The following is a 15,155-nucleotide window of genomic DNA, read 5'->3' on the forward strand; positions in this document are numbered from 1 at the left end:
GCTGCTGAATTTAAAATGATATCTGCGGGCTGATTCTGTCTATACCGTACATATGGACAGGACCGATCAGATATCAGGTATGGGTTTAGGGAAGAAGCTGCGTTGTAGGTCATTTACTTCTCTGATCAGAAATTCTTATGAGGTGTTATTGTGATATCCACACACGAAAGACACTAAGAAGCAGGGAAAATAGCCCTCGCTCCAATTAGCAGTGACTGCTTCCCCCCTTTTGTATTCTCCCCCATGATACTCCTGCACAAATACAGCCTCTAGGAGACCAGCAAGCGTGACAGGCAGCCCAAACACAGCAAGTACGTGGAAATCTTAATCCCTTCCAAGTCTCTGCTTGACAGGCAGCTCTTGGGGAGTTTTAGGAAGTGCTCGATCCCCTTTAAATGAATCAGCACCCCCTCCCTATCCCATGGCCCTGAGTCATTTATGACTCATGGTGGTAGAGTTGACCTCCCCCAAAGACCACCATCATGACAGAAGTAAATAGCCACCTTTCACCTATAGAGGGGCTGGACGGTGTGAACAGCCAGCCTTTGGGTTCGCGGGCCATTGCTAAACCACCATACCATCAAGTTCACCAAATGACCTAGACCTCAGCCTGGAGACCGTGCTCACGTGACGTGCAGCCTAGGAGGCCAAGCAGCCCCTCTCCCCTCTCCTTCCCAAGCTCACCTGCCATGGTAGGTATTCCAGGCAGGCCAGGAGCATGACGACCAGCCTGTGCCACAGTCCAGATGTGTGCCAGCCCATGCCCAGTCCCAGGTGAGGCACTCACACTCAGCCGCACTGCAGCTCTGACAAGCCCATGCACGAGGGAGCAAACCACTCCTTGGTCCTGCACCATCTCCGTGATTTCTTGGGGATCAGGCTGTTGTGACACGTGGAGAGGTTTCATCAGCCTCTTTTTTCCAAAGTAGATCGATCAAACAGGTCTACTTCCTTGTCCCTGGAAACCTGCCCAATCTCATAGCAACCAGGCTCTTATTTCACTTGACTACATTTCCATTTTTGTTAGTATTATACCCTGGCTACAGATTGGGGAAATGGCGAGTCAGAGAAAGATTCAATAGTCTGCTCCAGCTCGTAAGTTACAGAGGCAATGCCCCATCCCTGGGCTTCCCTGGAGCTTTGGACAGCATGCGGACCTGACTGCCTCTTCCACCTAACTCCGTCCAAGGCTTTCTGTTCCTGCCAGGACCACTTTCCCAGCAGGATCCGAAGGGAGGTGTTAGCACATTGTTCACATTGTTCCTTGGACGTTATATCCACCCACCCCCCAAAACAAACAAACTTGCTGCCATCCAGTAGACGGCTGACTCAAAGTGACCCCACAGGGCAGGGTAGACCTGCCCCTGTGAGTTTCTGAGACTGTAACTCACTTGTTCAGGGGGTAGAGAGCCCACTCTTTGTCCCAAGGATCAGCTGGTGACTTTGCATTGCCGACCTTGTCGATTTGAACCCATTGCGTAACCTCTATGCCACGTGGGTTCCTTTGGACATGATCGCGAAGAGGAAGTCAAGTTCAGGTGATATATATTCTCGGTCATTACACCAGCATGCTCTTTTGATAAGGAGGTTTGGCCTTTGTGGATGTGTCCCTCAAGCCAACACATTCGAATGAATGAAAAGGAAAAAAAATGAACCAAGGAGCCAATGGTGGCTCTGAAGAGCCTGAGTTTTGTCATGTGCACATTCTACGGACCCATCTTCCCGGGCAGACAGGGTTGAGATTATTCTGGGGTCTGGCTTAGTCAGCTCTACAATGGTTTTCCCCTCCATCCGGGGGAAAGCTGCCCTGCTGCCCCGGGGTTGCTGCTGTTTGGTGCCATCCCGTCCGTTCTGACTCAGCGTGACCCTGTGGACAGCAGAAGGAACCGCGGCCCAGTCCAGCCTCACCCTCGGAACTGTTGTTATCCCCGTACCCGTTCCGTAGCCACGCTGTTAGACCATCCCTTTTACCTACCGTGCGCTTTCCCCCGAGCCTCTGCTGTGGTCCTGGGATGACTTACCTCTCTTCCACTCGGTGGAGCCCTGGTGGGGTCACGGTGACACGTTGGGCTGTGAGCCGCATGATCGGCAGTTTGAAACCGCCAGCAGCTCTGAGGGAGAAAGACTGGACTTTCAACTCCCATAAACAGTCACAGTCTCAGAAACCCACAGGGGGCTGCTGTGAGTCAGCGTGGACTCCATGGCGGTGGATTTGGTTGGCATTATTAGGCTCTTTGTAATTGACAAAAACCAAGACAGACAAAAAGCAGATGGTTCCCTAAGAAGAGCACACCTGTAGCTTTTCCTGAGAATTCCAGAAATGCGGGCAAAGATTGGGAAAACTATACCCCTCTACACTTGGCTCAGTGGTGTCTTTGGGCCCACCACTTCCTGTGCTGTTATTGCGTGTTGTGGAGTGAAAACCAGAGATCTACCCCTGTAAGCTCAAGCCAGGCAGTAGGTCATTGGATGGATGTTTGGGGATAGTTGGGATGGACCGATACTATTAAAACATTGAAATCTCGTTGGTAATTTGACTTCTCACATGTATTTTCTGCGGAATTCCTTGCTAGGCTTTCCCTGGATCGTGTTGCTCTTTCAAGTCTCATAGCCCTACTCGAATGCTCCTGTTTGTTCCAAAAGGCTCAGCCACATCCAAACTCCGTCTGAGTCTAAGCAAGTACTTGCCAGGGCCGCACTGGTGTGCTTAGCTTGCCCATTCCTCTAGGGAAGTGGTTCTCAACCTTCCTAATGCCGCGACCCTATTTCTTCATGTTGTGGTGACCCCCAACCATCAAATTATTTTTGTTGCTACTTCATAGCTGTCATTTTGCTACTGTTATGAATCGGGTGACCCCTGTGAAAGGGTTGTTTGTCCCCCAAAGGGGTCATGACCCACAGGTTGAGAACCACTGCTCTAGGGGCTCATGATGGGACTGGGATTAGAGGCAGTCCAATGCCAGTAGTGCATGAAGCACACGAGCGTGTCCATGATCAGAGAGCTCCCACCTCACAGTCCTTCATCATCAAGCCATCAGTCAACCTGCCCGATGTCGTAGGTGGGAGGCATAGCCTGCCCATCCATCCCTGCATAATCTTACTCAGCGCATGCTAGATCCCAGATACCATACTGTTCTATGAAATTACGATAGCAAGTAATTGTGGCATAGTGGACTATGCACAGACTTGGTAACGGCAAGGTCCAGAGTTCACACCCACCAGCTCCTCTGTGGGAGAAAGACGAGACTGTCTATTCCTGTAAAGTTTTAAAATCTCAGAAACCCAAAGGGCGGTTCGCCCCTGTCACACAGCGTCACTATAAGCCAGAATGGAATCGATGGCAATGAGTTTGTTTTCCGGTCTATGACAAGAAAGATATAAATAGTCGCTGTTCTCAAGAAGAGAAAACAAGCATTGATTTCAAGCATAAGAGAAAAGTTCTTGTTACCGAGTGTGTGACCCATTCAGCACTCACTAATTAGACAAGAAAGACCCAGCGAAGACGTAGCAATAAGTTCTGTGGAAAATAAACTTCACAATTATGTCCCCAACATCAGTCAGCACTATAGTGGGCTGAATGTTGTCAAACATCCCAACCATGCGGTAGCATCTAACCAGTGACTAACCATCTGGTTTGCGCTTCTGATCACTTTACTTTGGTTTTGACTGGCCAGGCCCCAAGAACATCACACCAATGGTAAGTCAGCTCTGCTGTAGCTCTTGCGATTTCAGAAAGCAGTGCACCTGAGAATCGGCTCAAAGATGTCCCACAAGGCCCTTCTAAGGGACTTCTCCAGGGTAAGCCAAGGCCAGAAAGATTGAACTCAGTTCACAATAAAGAATTAAGACACCCACAGTAACGTCCCATTTAAAATTCTTGAAGATCCCCCCCCCCCCGCCCCAGTTTCTAAAGCATGGGAACGCTGTCTTGTTTGGCCTATAGGAAAGGTAGTGCATGAATTATCCCCATTCTACAGATGCATAAACTGAGACTAAAGCTGTCCCTGACATCCTACTTCACGCCTAACTTGGTTTTAAAGGTTGCGTGTGTTTCAATTGACTGTCTAAATGTATTTAAACCGTACAATAATTCTAAAAGGTGGGTACTGATTTGATCTTTAGTTTTCAAATGTGGAAACTGAAGCCCAATAAAGTCACATTCGTAGCTTGAGGTCATGTACTGACTTTGTTACCTGGTGCCGCTGCAGTAGGCATGGCGTGCGCGGTTGGCTTTGTGTTCGTGTGCTCTGTTTGGGTGAGAGTAGGCCCTTTGGCCTTCCTGTTCCTTTTCCCTGCCTGCCTACATATCCACTTACAGATCCGTGTTACACACACACACACACACACACACACACACACGCGCGCGCACAGATTCGCTCCCATGGTGAAGCCACTATGAACTGCCCAGGCTCGCCTCGTCATTACAGTTGTAACTTTTCTCCGAATGGAGGAAGGGAGGAAACAACAGAAATCGGTAGTCACCATCTAAAGAAGGGCTGGAATCCACAGGGTGGGGGGCATGCCGTCAGGATCTATTCAGGTGAGATGATAACAGTCTTTCCCCCCCCCCTCTCTTCTCTTCGCTCCTAGGACAGTCAGCCCGGAACTCAAATCGTACGCCCTGGGAGTTCTTTTTCTTCTCCTTCGCTTGTTGGGTATGTATATTTCCGTTATCCCCTCCATAACGAGGCAAATGCTTATTGCCAGGTGAGTCAGTATCCGTGAACTAGTTCCATGTCTTGGGTTTGTTTTTCTTTTTCTATGAGGTTCTGTTATTGGTAAACAAGTTGACTCTGCCATAGACCTGAACTCGGGCAGCCCCTACCCAAAAGTGCTTCAAGTTTGCATTCATACCCACTCTCCCTTCGCCCGGACCTGCGTGCTCAGTGCCATGAACAATCGATGGCCACAGAAGGGGAACCCGTGACGCCCTTGTCAAGGCGCCCAAGAGCAGCCTGCGTAATGCTTCACTTAGGGAGCTGCCAGTGGGAGCGAGAGGGGTCTTCTCCCATTGCCCTGCAGACAGAAATGCTTTGCCGGCTTTACATTGTCCCATACTCACTTACTTTATTTGCCTTGGGTTTCCAGGATTGAGTCCACGTGCCCTTCATGTTGGTGGGGCTTTTCCTAAGGTTTGGTCTGGATAGAAGGAATGAAGTCCAAAACCCTGTCTTTGTTAAGGTGGGCAACTGAGAGTGTGAATAGTTAACTTCTCGAGCAGGGCCCTGTGGACTGGCTAGGGGGACACTGGCATAGCGCCCCCCCAACCCCAGGGCAGCACCTTCCAAACCCCAGGGAAGCACCCCTCTGTTTCCCTAAGACCTTGCTTTGGGGACAGTCTATATGTTGCTAGAGGAACATCCCTTTTGTCAAGACCTAGGTCAAGATGGAATAACGGTGTTTTGTTTTCCCCGCCTTGGAGTGGTTTTATTAGACTTTAAATCATAATTCAGATGCAATGGGAAATGTCTGTGACTTAATAAAGTTCCTCTTTCAGAGTATCTAGTCATGGGTGAGCACATAATCTTAGTTACGATTTTTTTAAATAAAAATGCTTTCAACGGTGAAATGTTGACAACCCAAATGTCCAACAACTTAGAATTATTTAACTAAATTGTGGTACATGATCCCAGTAGATTTTATGTTACTCTTTAAACGTCTGTAGAGACAGATATAGACATACAGACTGGGAAACGGATGCGTGAGAACTACATACAGAGGGGAAGGGTGTAGAATGTATCAGATACTTTTATGTGCATGTAAACATGGAAAAACATTGGGAAGCTGAGCATCTAAATGTAAACAGTGACTGTCTTTGAATAAAGAGGTTATCCTGCAGTCCAGGTAGCACAGGGGGACTACTAACCACAGGGTCAGCAGTTCAAGGCCAGCAGCTACTCCATGGGGAAAAGATGAAGCTGTTTGCCCCACAAATTTGTACAGTTTTGGAAACTCTGGGGAGAAGCTCTATCCCACAGGGCTGCTATGAGTCAGAATCAACTTGACAAATTAATGAAGTTCTACAGCAAAACCTGAATAAAGAAGAAACCTGTCCAGGAAGGAACACTAAGGTGTTCTCCACTAATAGAAAATGACAGTGCTAAGATTGTACCTGTCAAAGGCAGAGATGCCAGAGACCCGCAGAAACAAAGCCGTACTGCCAAGTTCGGCACTCACGGATTTCATGCATGATACGTTCTAACTGTTCTTCACAATTTTTTTTCGGTTCTTCACAATTTTAAATGAATATTTCTAGCTTATACAATAATGTTGACTCCTCTGTCATATATACATATGTGTGTAGATATATACGAATGCTATCCCCCTTAGATCCACTAGTGCTATCCCCCTTAGATCCACTAGGATCGTACCTAAGGACACTATCTGTCTGGTGCATGGCTCTCTTCTATGCCAACAGTAACCAATTTCCACTCAAGCATGGTGATCATTCCTACCACGCCAGGAGCAAGGCCTCAGAATATTTCTCAGCCACTGTCAACCCATGCATGTGGGTACCAAACCAGATGGCCATCAAGTCGACTCTGGCTCCTAGCATCGCTATAGGACAGCGTTAGAACTGCCCTTGACAGGAGTAGAAAGCCTCGTCTTTCAGCCCCAGAGTGACTGGTGGTTTCAAACTGCTGACCAGGCGCCTGTGTGTTCGTGCACATAATGACAGTTCACATGGTACCTCTGTCTTATTTCTATCTCATGGAAGATAGAAATGCTATCGATCTGCGAAGACACCCATTTGACAAGGTCAGAACTCTGGCCTCAAATAGAATAAAATACGAAACAAAAATAAAAGCCTTCCTCGGAAGCTACAGTAGTCTGCAGAAACCTACCAGCCACACAGAGTTACAATTATGCTGATTACCTTGCTTATCACGTTACCAATTGTTTTGTGCATTAATGGGCCAGCTACTTTGCTTGTTGCTGTGTCACCTTGCTCCCAGAGGATGGGGTGGATGGGGAGACAGAGCAATGTGTAATACCAGCTAAACAGCTTGGGACCCTGATTTCTGAAAATGGTGAGACCTTTCCACATAGAACCCAAGCTACAAATTGACATTTATTGAACACCTAGTGTGTTCCAGCCTCCATGGAGCATACAAAGGTAAGTGGGCGTCTCTTGACCCTAAAAGCCTGCTCAGGACAGACTGAGGAGTATGGAGTGGCCCATCTGTGCCCCTCAGTGTCAATGTAACTGGACAGAAGTATTTACCCTTGAGAACTGGGTAGTGTAAATGGAAAAGTGTACACAGTGTAAAACGAAGAGTATTTCAAGCTATGTCTGAAAAGTTAAATGAAAATCATAGAACAATTAAAGGCAAACCTAAAAATTATAGCCTATGCACAGTTTGATACTAAGATCATCAACCTGGTATTGCTTCCAACAGTGTGTTTCATATATGTGACTGTAATCTAGAGCTCAAGATAACGTTTACTCTATGGCCCAGCACAAACATGCATATACATAGAACTGAAAGAAAATTTGCATGAAAAAGACCTCTTTCTTAAAGGAGCTGCTGATCCAGTTGCTTCTAACTCGTCATGTGTCAGTACACTCAGAGTAGAACTGGGCTCCACAGGGCTTGTGATGGCCAATTGGGAAGTAGATTGCCAGGCTTTTCTTCTGAGATGCCTCTGAGTAGATTCGACCCTCTAACCTTCCAATTACTAGCTGAGAACCTTCACCATTTTCTTGACCGCTCTTCCTGGTCTGGGTGCTCTGATACATATTTTCCCTCTTCTGTGTTCTCTTATTTTGTTCTCGTTCATGTTTTTTTAAAGAAAAAGCCTGCCCTGTATATCGCTCTATATGTCCCCTTATGGATCACAAATCACAGTTGGGAATGCCATGCTGCCGAAGAATTTGACACCGTTTCATCTTTCCATTAAAAGCAGCCTCTAAAATTGCTTTTGTGGATGCCCTGATTCCAATTCCCGCAACGCCCAAGAAAATTAACCACCGTTATTTTAACGAGGGACCAACCAAGAAATCTGATGGCTGACACTGGTTTAGTCACTTGTGCCAGGCTTCGTGTCGGGACGTCACAGTGGAGTGTGACAAGAATGACAGTGGAGTGAGCATAGGAGCAGGGGCCATGTAGCCCTGCGATGGTAGGGCAGGGCCACGGGCTTGGGAAGGCCACTGTGTCTGCATTCAGAGCTCAGGAGTTGTCCCAGCGAGGAGGTGGAATGGGAACGTTGGTTAGACAGAAGAACTGAAGATGAGAAACGACAGAGCGTGGTGGGCACCATGTGAAACTCCAAGGGAAAGGAAATGGTAGAGAGGTCAGAGGTAGGGACTGTCGTGGCTCTGACCACTGTGACATGAGTAGCTTCCCCAGTTGCCCTCAGCAGCTGGAAGTGGCTGTGGTTGAAGCAGGAAGTGGCTGTGGTCCCAGGGGTGTGTGGGCATTTGTGAGCAGATGCGATGGAAGCAGAGTAACTGAGCCTGGTGGCCAACGTGGGGCCAAAGTGACGGCCGTGGTGTCTAGACTGGTGGGTATGATTGAGTCTGCTCCGACTCATAGCCACACCTTGACAACAGAACGAAGCTCCACCCGGTCCCGTGCCATCCCCACAAATCCTGGTTGCACCCAGTGTAGCTGCTGGGTCAATCTGCCAACTTACGGAGAGACCCATCACTTTGTCAAGCACAATGTCCTTTTCTAGGGACTGGTCTCTCCTGGTCACATGTCGAAAGTGCATGAGACAGTGCCTCCCTGCTAAGAAGCATTCTGCCTGTCCTTCTTCTCAGACGTATCAGATGGTTTAGCCGGCAGTCCACGCCCTTTCAATGTCTCCCAGGACAGTGGCAAAAACGCTGGCTCTTGGTCTTCCAGAGTCTCCTGCTGGGAAAGCTGCAATGGGCACCTCCTCCAACATCCCTGAACAGACATGGCCCATGGTCTTGGGTTACCTGAGTTATTGGAAAAGATTAGCAACTCGGGGGCCCCTGATGGCGCTCATCGATTGTTCATCGCATGTCTGTGAACACAGGCCTAAATATGGAGACCTGCCCAGGCAAGTGGGAGCCATGTACATGTCTAGTGAGAGCAGAGTTCTCTGGGATGCCCCCCCACAGGACGAGAAGGAGGGAGGTACAACAGTAGGATTGGCCTGAAGGACCTTCTGATTCAGCACAGGTTTCTTAGGCAACAGGCCCTCTGGAGGATGTGCAGGACCTCCTGCTGCAGTTGTGTCACCGAAGAGCTGCTGTCTGACCTGTGCTAAGTGGACGTCCCATGTTCACCATGAACCCATTGGCCCAGCTGGGTGTGGATCTAAGTCCATCTTTACCCACTCAGTTCTCTCACCTGTTGGGCCTGTGAGAGAAGCAAGGTTGGGGGTTCAAATCCAACAGCCACTTTTGAGAGAGGAAGAGAGAGAAAGAGAAGCAGCCAACTCTTCCTTTAAAGATTGAAAGGAGTGAAAACGTAATCCTTTCCACATTCGCAGTAGCAGAACCTAACCACAACGAGCCCTTGCATAGCCTCCCCAAAATTCAGGGGTTCGTTCCTGCCCCTTTCTGGGGCGCTCTAGTTAACACTTACTTAGTGAGTTCTTCTGCGGGAGACTTGGGGAAAAGGAGGCCAAAGGCGAGACCTGCTTCACCAGCTCCCAGAAGGAGAGGCTGCTTTCAAAATACACAGCTTCTGAAGCAATCGCTACATCACCCCCACCTTCCCTCTGTATCCACAGGTAACTCAGGGGATGGTGTGCTAGCTGGCCTGGTAACTGAGCTCGGCTCCTAAAGGAAAGGATGGAAGTTGGAATCCATCACCCAGAAGGGGCTCTGGAGAGAAGCCTGCCAGTGCACGTCTGAAACCCCAGCCGTGAGGCCTGGAGCGCAGTTCTCCTCCAACGCTCCTGAGGGTGCATAAGTTGGAGTCGCTCCGTGGCAGCAGGAGTTTGGTGTGGTTTGGTTTTTACTAGGAGGGGTCCAGATGGCACAGTGATTAAGTGCTTGGCCACTAGCCCAAAGGCTGGCGGTTCCACACTCCCAGCCCCTCCTTGAAAGAAGGATGTGGCCGTCTGTTTACAGAAAGCGGGCAGTCAGGGAACTCCTATGGGGCAGTTCAACGCTGGCCTAAAGGGTCACTGTGAGCCGGCATCTACTCAATTGCAAGGACTAAGTTGATTCCAGAAGAATGGACACCTCATCCACTTGGCCTGCCTTCCGGACTAAAGCAAGAGAACTCACTGCCATCGAGTCGATTCTGACCCATAGTGACCCAACAGCGATTAGACAGGACAGGGCAGAACTGCCCCAGTGGGTTTCCAGGACTGTAACTATGAGAATAGAAAGCCTATCTTTCTCCTAGGGGGCAGCTGGTGGTTTTGAACAACTGACCTTGTGGTTAGTAACCCAACGTGTGACCACTGCAGCACCATGGCTCCTTTCTTCTGGAAACACTTGACAGTCCCCCAGCAGGGACTCGGACTTATTCTTAGGAAGCAAATGACCACCCTGAGTGGGGTGAATGCACCGAAAGGTTCTCCGCACCTCTTTCTCTGCAGGAAGCAACTTGAAGGGTACAGATTTTCGTTTGCCTAAAGTGGCCTAGGATGAAGCCCAAGAGGGGCGGAGGGAACACCCGTGCAGTGAATGGCTGTGAGGAGTGTTTGTTCCTCTCATAGTGCAGGGCACTACAAATCTGAATTTGGGGTGCTGCCTCCGAGAGAAGGCACTCTCTCCCTGCTGCCTCGGGGGGAAGGGGCTGTTTCCTCTTGGCATCTGTGTGCCCACCATGACTTTGAGATCTCCTATGTTTGCTTTCCCCTGGGTCTAAGAACCTCTCAGCACAGGAGCTCTGGGCCCAAAGGATGTGCTCTGCTCCCGGTCATCTTTCTCAGCGCTATTACATCCCTCTGATGTCTGTTCCCTGTCTAAACTCTTATGTTTCCCAAAGGAGAGTAGCTAATAGGTAACCTAATCCTGCAGCCTGCTTCATATCCTACTTCATCGGCATAACTGACACGAATCCTGCCTCAACATTATAGAGGTTAGGATTTACCACATATACGTACATCTGATCCCAGAATGGAGAATCGAGGCTTCAGACTGAGAATCATGGCCCAGTCAAATTGCTGCATCTTTGGGGGGTGGGGAGGGGGAGGGGCACAAGCTGAGGGGACATAGTTAATTCACAACAGGAACTAAATTTGTTAAGAGTCTTCCTCTATGTGAGGAGGCTTCAGACCAGGTATCATTTAATCGCTACTAAATCTCTGCAAGAAGGGATTGCTGGACCCATTTGGTCAACCACGAAACTGAGGCTCAGATTAGTGAGATAACTTGCCTGGGGTCCTGTAATCCCCAGGTGGCTGAGTTCGAATCCCTAAGCAGCAGTCATCTCAGATTTGGAATCTCCCATGCCTGTCTCACCAGTCAAGCAGCCACGAGCTGCACATTGGTCTCCAGAGAAGCAGCAGCTTGGTCTGGCCCATGAGCAGTAGCGGTCAGTAAACTAGAGGTCGTGTGCTAAGCACTGCCAACGTTGGTCTTCAAATTAGCGGCCTCAGAGATTCCTGGAGCATTAACTGCCAGGGAGAAGGGAGGACGCCCACACATTGCCAAGATCAAAACCACATGTCTTTTGCCCTCTGCACAAAGCCAGGCTCTGCAAGCCAGTCGCTCTCCAGAGCTTAGCTAAGGGGTAAATAGAGCACTTTCTGTAGCCCTGGAAATCCCTGGTAAGAGCTCCGAAATCTCTCCAAATCCACACTCTGGATGGGAAGAAAGGGGACTAGTGAGTTTGATATTTTGAAGTAGTAAACTTAGAACAAATAATTAATATCCCACAACCTCGGTTTTCTTTCTATGTTAAATAAGGTTTGGAGGTGGGGGGGTCAGGTGGAGATATTGACAGTTCGCCTTTGGTGCGCCGCATGCTCGGCCACTGCCATCCACTGCAGGAGGCTTGTGCGTTGCTCTGAAGCTGAACGGGCTTCTGTGGAGCTAGGATGAAAGACGTGGTCATCTACTTCTGAAAATTAGCCAAGGAAAACGCTATGGATCGCAAGAGTCTGACCTGCCACTGATCTGGGGGTGGCATGTTGGTGCCCTTGTGTATAGGGTTGCTATGGGGCTCTTATCCAGGAGGGTCTCAGCACATGAGCGGCTCCCCATCACGCACCAGTTATATAGTACACCTTCGTCGTCCTGCTAGTCTGCCTGCTGGAAAGCTCTTCCGTCGTTCTCTGGGGTGGCAGCAACTTGGAGGGAGTGTCCGTGCTATGATTTGGTCCATCCTAGTCTAAAAGGGATTCCTGGTGGCACTGTGGGTTAAGCAATGGGCTGCTAACTGAAGGTCGGCAGTTTGAATCCACCAGCAGCTCCTCAGGAGAAACATCAGGCTTCGGACTCTCTCAGTGATTCGACCTGGGACACTCCCAGGGACAGTTCAGAGCTGATGTGGTGAAAGTGAGTTTGGTTTTGGAGTTTGGATTTGTTTTAAAAATGCAAAGACAAGTGTAAGAATCACTTGTGTATGATTGGGGGCATTATCCTTCGGGGTCCAATCAGGGGGGTCTCAGCATAACTAGGGCCTCGGATGAAAGGGATCTTGTCGGTCCTTCCTCCCTGGAATTCCAGCTTCCCTTTGGGAAAGGATTTTAAGTCAGTAAGAAGGAAAAGATGAGTCTGTAAGGAAGAACGCCCATATTTTACTTAATACAGAAATATGAAAAGAAGCGCATAAAATGTATAAGATACTCAACCCAGGGTTTATTCAAAAACCACACCCTACCTCTTCATTACCACAGTGAAAAAGGCCCAGCCACGTGGTCAAACCCTGTGATTCCATTCAGATTTACTTGTGTCATTATTCACCTGAGCCTCAAAAGAGATGGCATTAGTTCCATTTTAAAGATGAAGAAACTGAGGCAGAGAGTGACTTCTTTTTGATTCCGTGAGTTTTCTTTCATATTTAAACTTTGTATCATGCATTTTGTGAGAAGCCAATCATTTTAGCTCTCGACAACTCTTACCTTGTTCAGTTCGTGGCATTGCATAACATCCCCGGCCCCACCACCTCCCCGTGTGTCCATGCCTCCTCCTTTCCTAAACCGTCCTGCATGGTGGCCTTTGACCTTGGACTCTGAATCTTGAATGGCTGATTTCTGTAAGGAGTACAAACCTCTGCAATGTTATTGCTCCACAGACAGACCTGTTTATTGTTGGCCTGGAAATAGGGCCATGAGGGTGAATTCTGTTACAGGCCTGACAGGTGACGGGGAGCCATGGTCTTGGCAGTTCTCCCAGTCCCTCTCAGTGAGCCGGACCTGTTTTATAATTTTGAGTTTGTGTCTCATTTTCGTCGTTGGCAATGGTAGCCGGGCACCATCTAGTTCATTTACCAGGGTCATGGAGACGGAGGCTCATGTGCCCCAGCAGCCCTGTGAACGAATTGTTTCTTTGTGTTTTTGGTTTTCTTCGCTCTGCTTTGCTCTGAATAAGGAGAAACCAATGGTTGCCCTAGCCACGTAATCTTGTAATCCCTCAGTGACTACTCACCAAAACAGGATGTAGGACATTTTCTATGCTGTTTGAACTTGATGTTGCCTGAGATTAAGGTCTTGAGCCTGTGGGCCTACCACTCCCTCCCTCAAGATATTTAGTTAAGACTAAGATCTTTGCCCTAGTATGCCCATTCTAGTAAGGTATATATTACACCACATGTACATACATGTGTGGAAAGATCCTTTGCCAAACCTATATTTATGCATGAATATAGTTCCATTCTGTCTCCCTACCCCCCAGACCTGTTCAGCTTTTGTGTTTTTCAAGTACCCACATGTAGACAATTGGTATCACTGTTTTTGCAGGAGTGTGTGTAAAAGAGTATGTACCTCCGTTGCCCTTAATTCCTGTATTGCTTCCAGTCTCTCCCTTTACTTTGATCACCTTCTGCCGCCACCCTCCCCCCCCCAACACACACATTTTACATTACCTTCCCCTTTCCCAGTGTTAATAACTCTCTGTTTGAAAGTTGGTGGCTAATTTTGCTGCCTCCCTTATCTGGGAAGGAATGTTTCTTTTTCTCTGAGAATCTTCTCTTGACTTTCTTTTCGCCCCCAAGTCTATGGCAGTTTTCGTTTTGTTTTGTTTCCCAAAACAATTTTATTAGAAACTAATATAGATTTTAATAGTGGACTCATACGATATGTAGCCTTTTGAGACTGATAGATTTTCCTCAACATAATGTCCCCCAGGTTAATCCATGTGATGAAGTATTTCAGAGATTCATTGTTATTCTTTCATGGTAGCTAGTATCCCCTTGTGTATGTGGACTCTAGTTTGACAATCCATTTGTCCATGACCGTACATTGAGATGTTTTATCTGGTTGCTATTATGAGTAGTCCTGTGATGAACATGGTTGTGCAGATATATACTCATGTCACAGCTCTTATTTCGCTAGGATAAATTCCAAGTAGAAGGTATCCATGCCAAGTAGAAATACCAAATATATGGTATTTTATTTCCAATTTTTTAGGAAGTATCGTACTATTTTACACAGTGGTTGTACCATTTTACAATCCCACCAGCAGCATATGAACGTCTCAGTCTCTCCTCACCCTCACCAACATTTGTTGTTTTCTGGTCTTTTGTTTAATTTCTGTTGACCTTGTTACTAATGCTGGGCCTAAATAAATATTGTCACTTTAATAGATATCTTTCTAATGTTGTTGCTGTCAGGTAGGCACTGAACTGCTAACCTCGAGGTTGGTGGTTCAAACCCTCACTCCACTCTTTAGGGAAAAAGATGAAGCTGCCAGCGTCTGTAAAGATGTCCATGTTGGAAATGTGCTGGTTTCCAAGGGTGGATTTGAGTTGCCATTGACTCAAAGGGAGCAGATTTGGTTTGGGAATGGCTGATGATCACGCATTGGATCCTATGGTTGGTAGAGAATATTGCAGGTATGATGGACTGCCAAAGTAACAAATAGGTTTGTCTTGGAAATAGTACAACTAGAATGTTCCTTAAAAATAAGGGGAGCGAGATTGATCTAATGTACTTTGGACATGTCAGGTCCTTGGGAAAGGACCTCATGCTTAGTAAAATGGGCGGGCAGCAAACCCGTCAACAAGATGGATTGGCATAGTGGCAGCAAAGATGGGCTAAAGCCATAATTGTGAGGC

The 15,155-nt window shown here is 47.9% G+C and overlaps 1 protein-coding gene across 3 annotated transcripts in view; it reads left to right on the top strand.

The window, feature by feature from the left end:
• The window catches only part of SLCO3A1 (solute carrier organic anion transporter family member 3A1), a 311,681-nt gene that overhangs the window by 279,164 nt on the left and 17,362 nt on the right, over positions 1–15,155 (top strand). For all 3 annotated transcript variants that reach the window (XM_075557876.1, XM_075557877.1, XM_075557875.1), the window contains exon 9: positions 4,591–4,655. In XM_075557876.1, the coding sequence (XP_075413991.1) occupies positions 4,591–4,655 (65 nt within the window). The remainder of the gene's footprint in view (positions 1–4,590; positions 4,656–15,155) is intronic.

The sequence above is a fragment of the Tenrec ecaudatus genome, chromosome 9 (assembly GCF_050624435.1).
Source record: "Tenrec ecaudatus isolate mTenEca1 chromosome 9, mTenEca1.hap1, whole genome shotgun sequence".
Taxonomy (NCBI): Eukaryota; Metazoa; Chordata; class Mammalia; order Afrosoricida; family Tenrecidae; genus Tenrec; species Tenrec ecaudatus.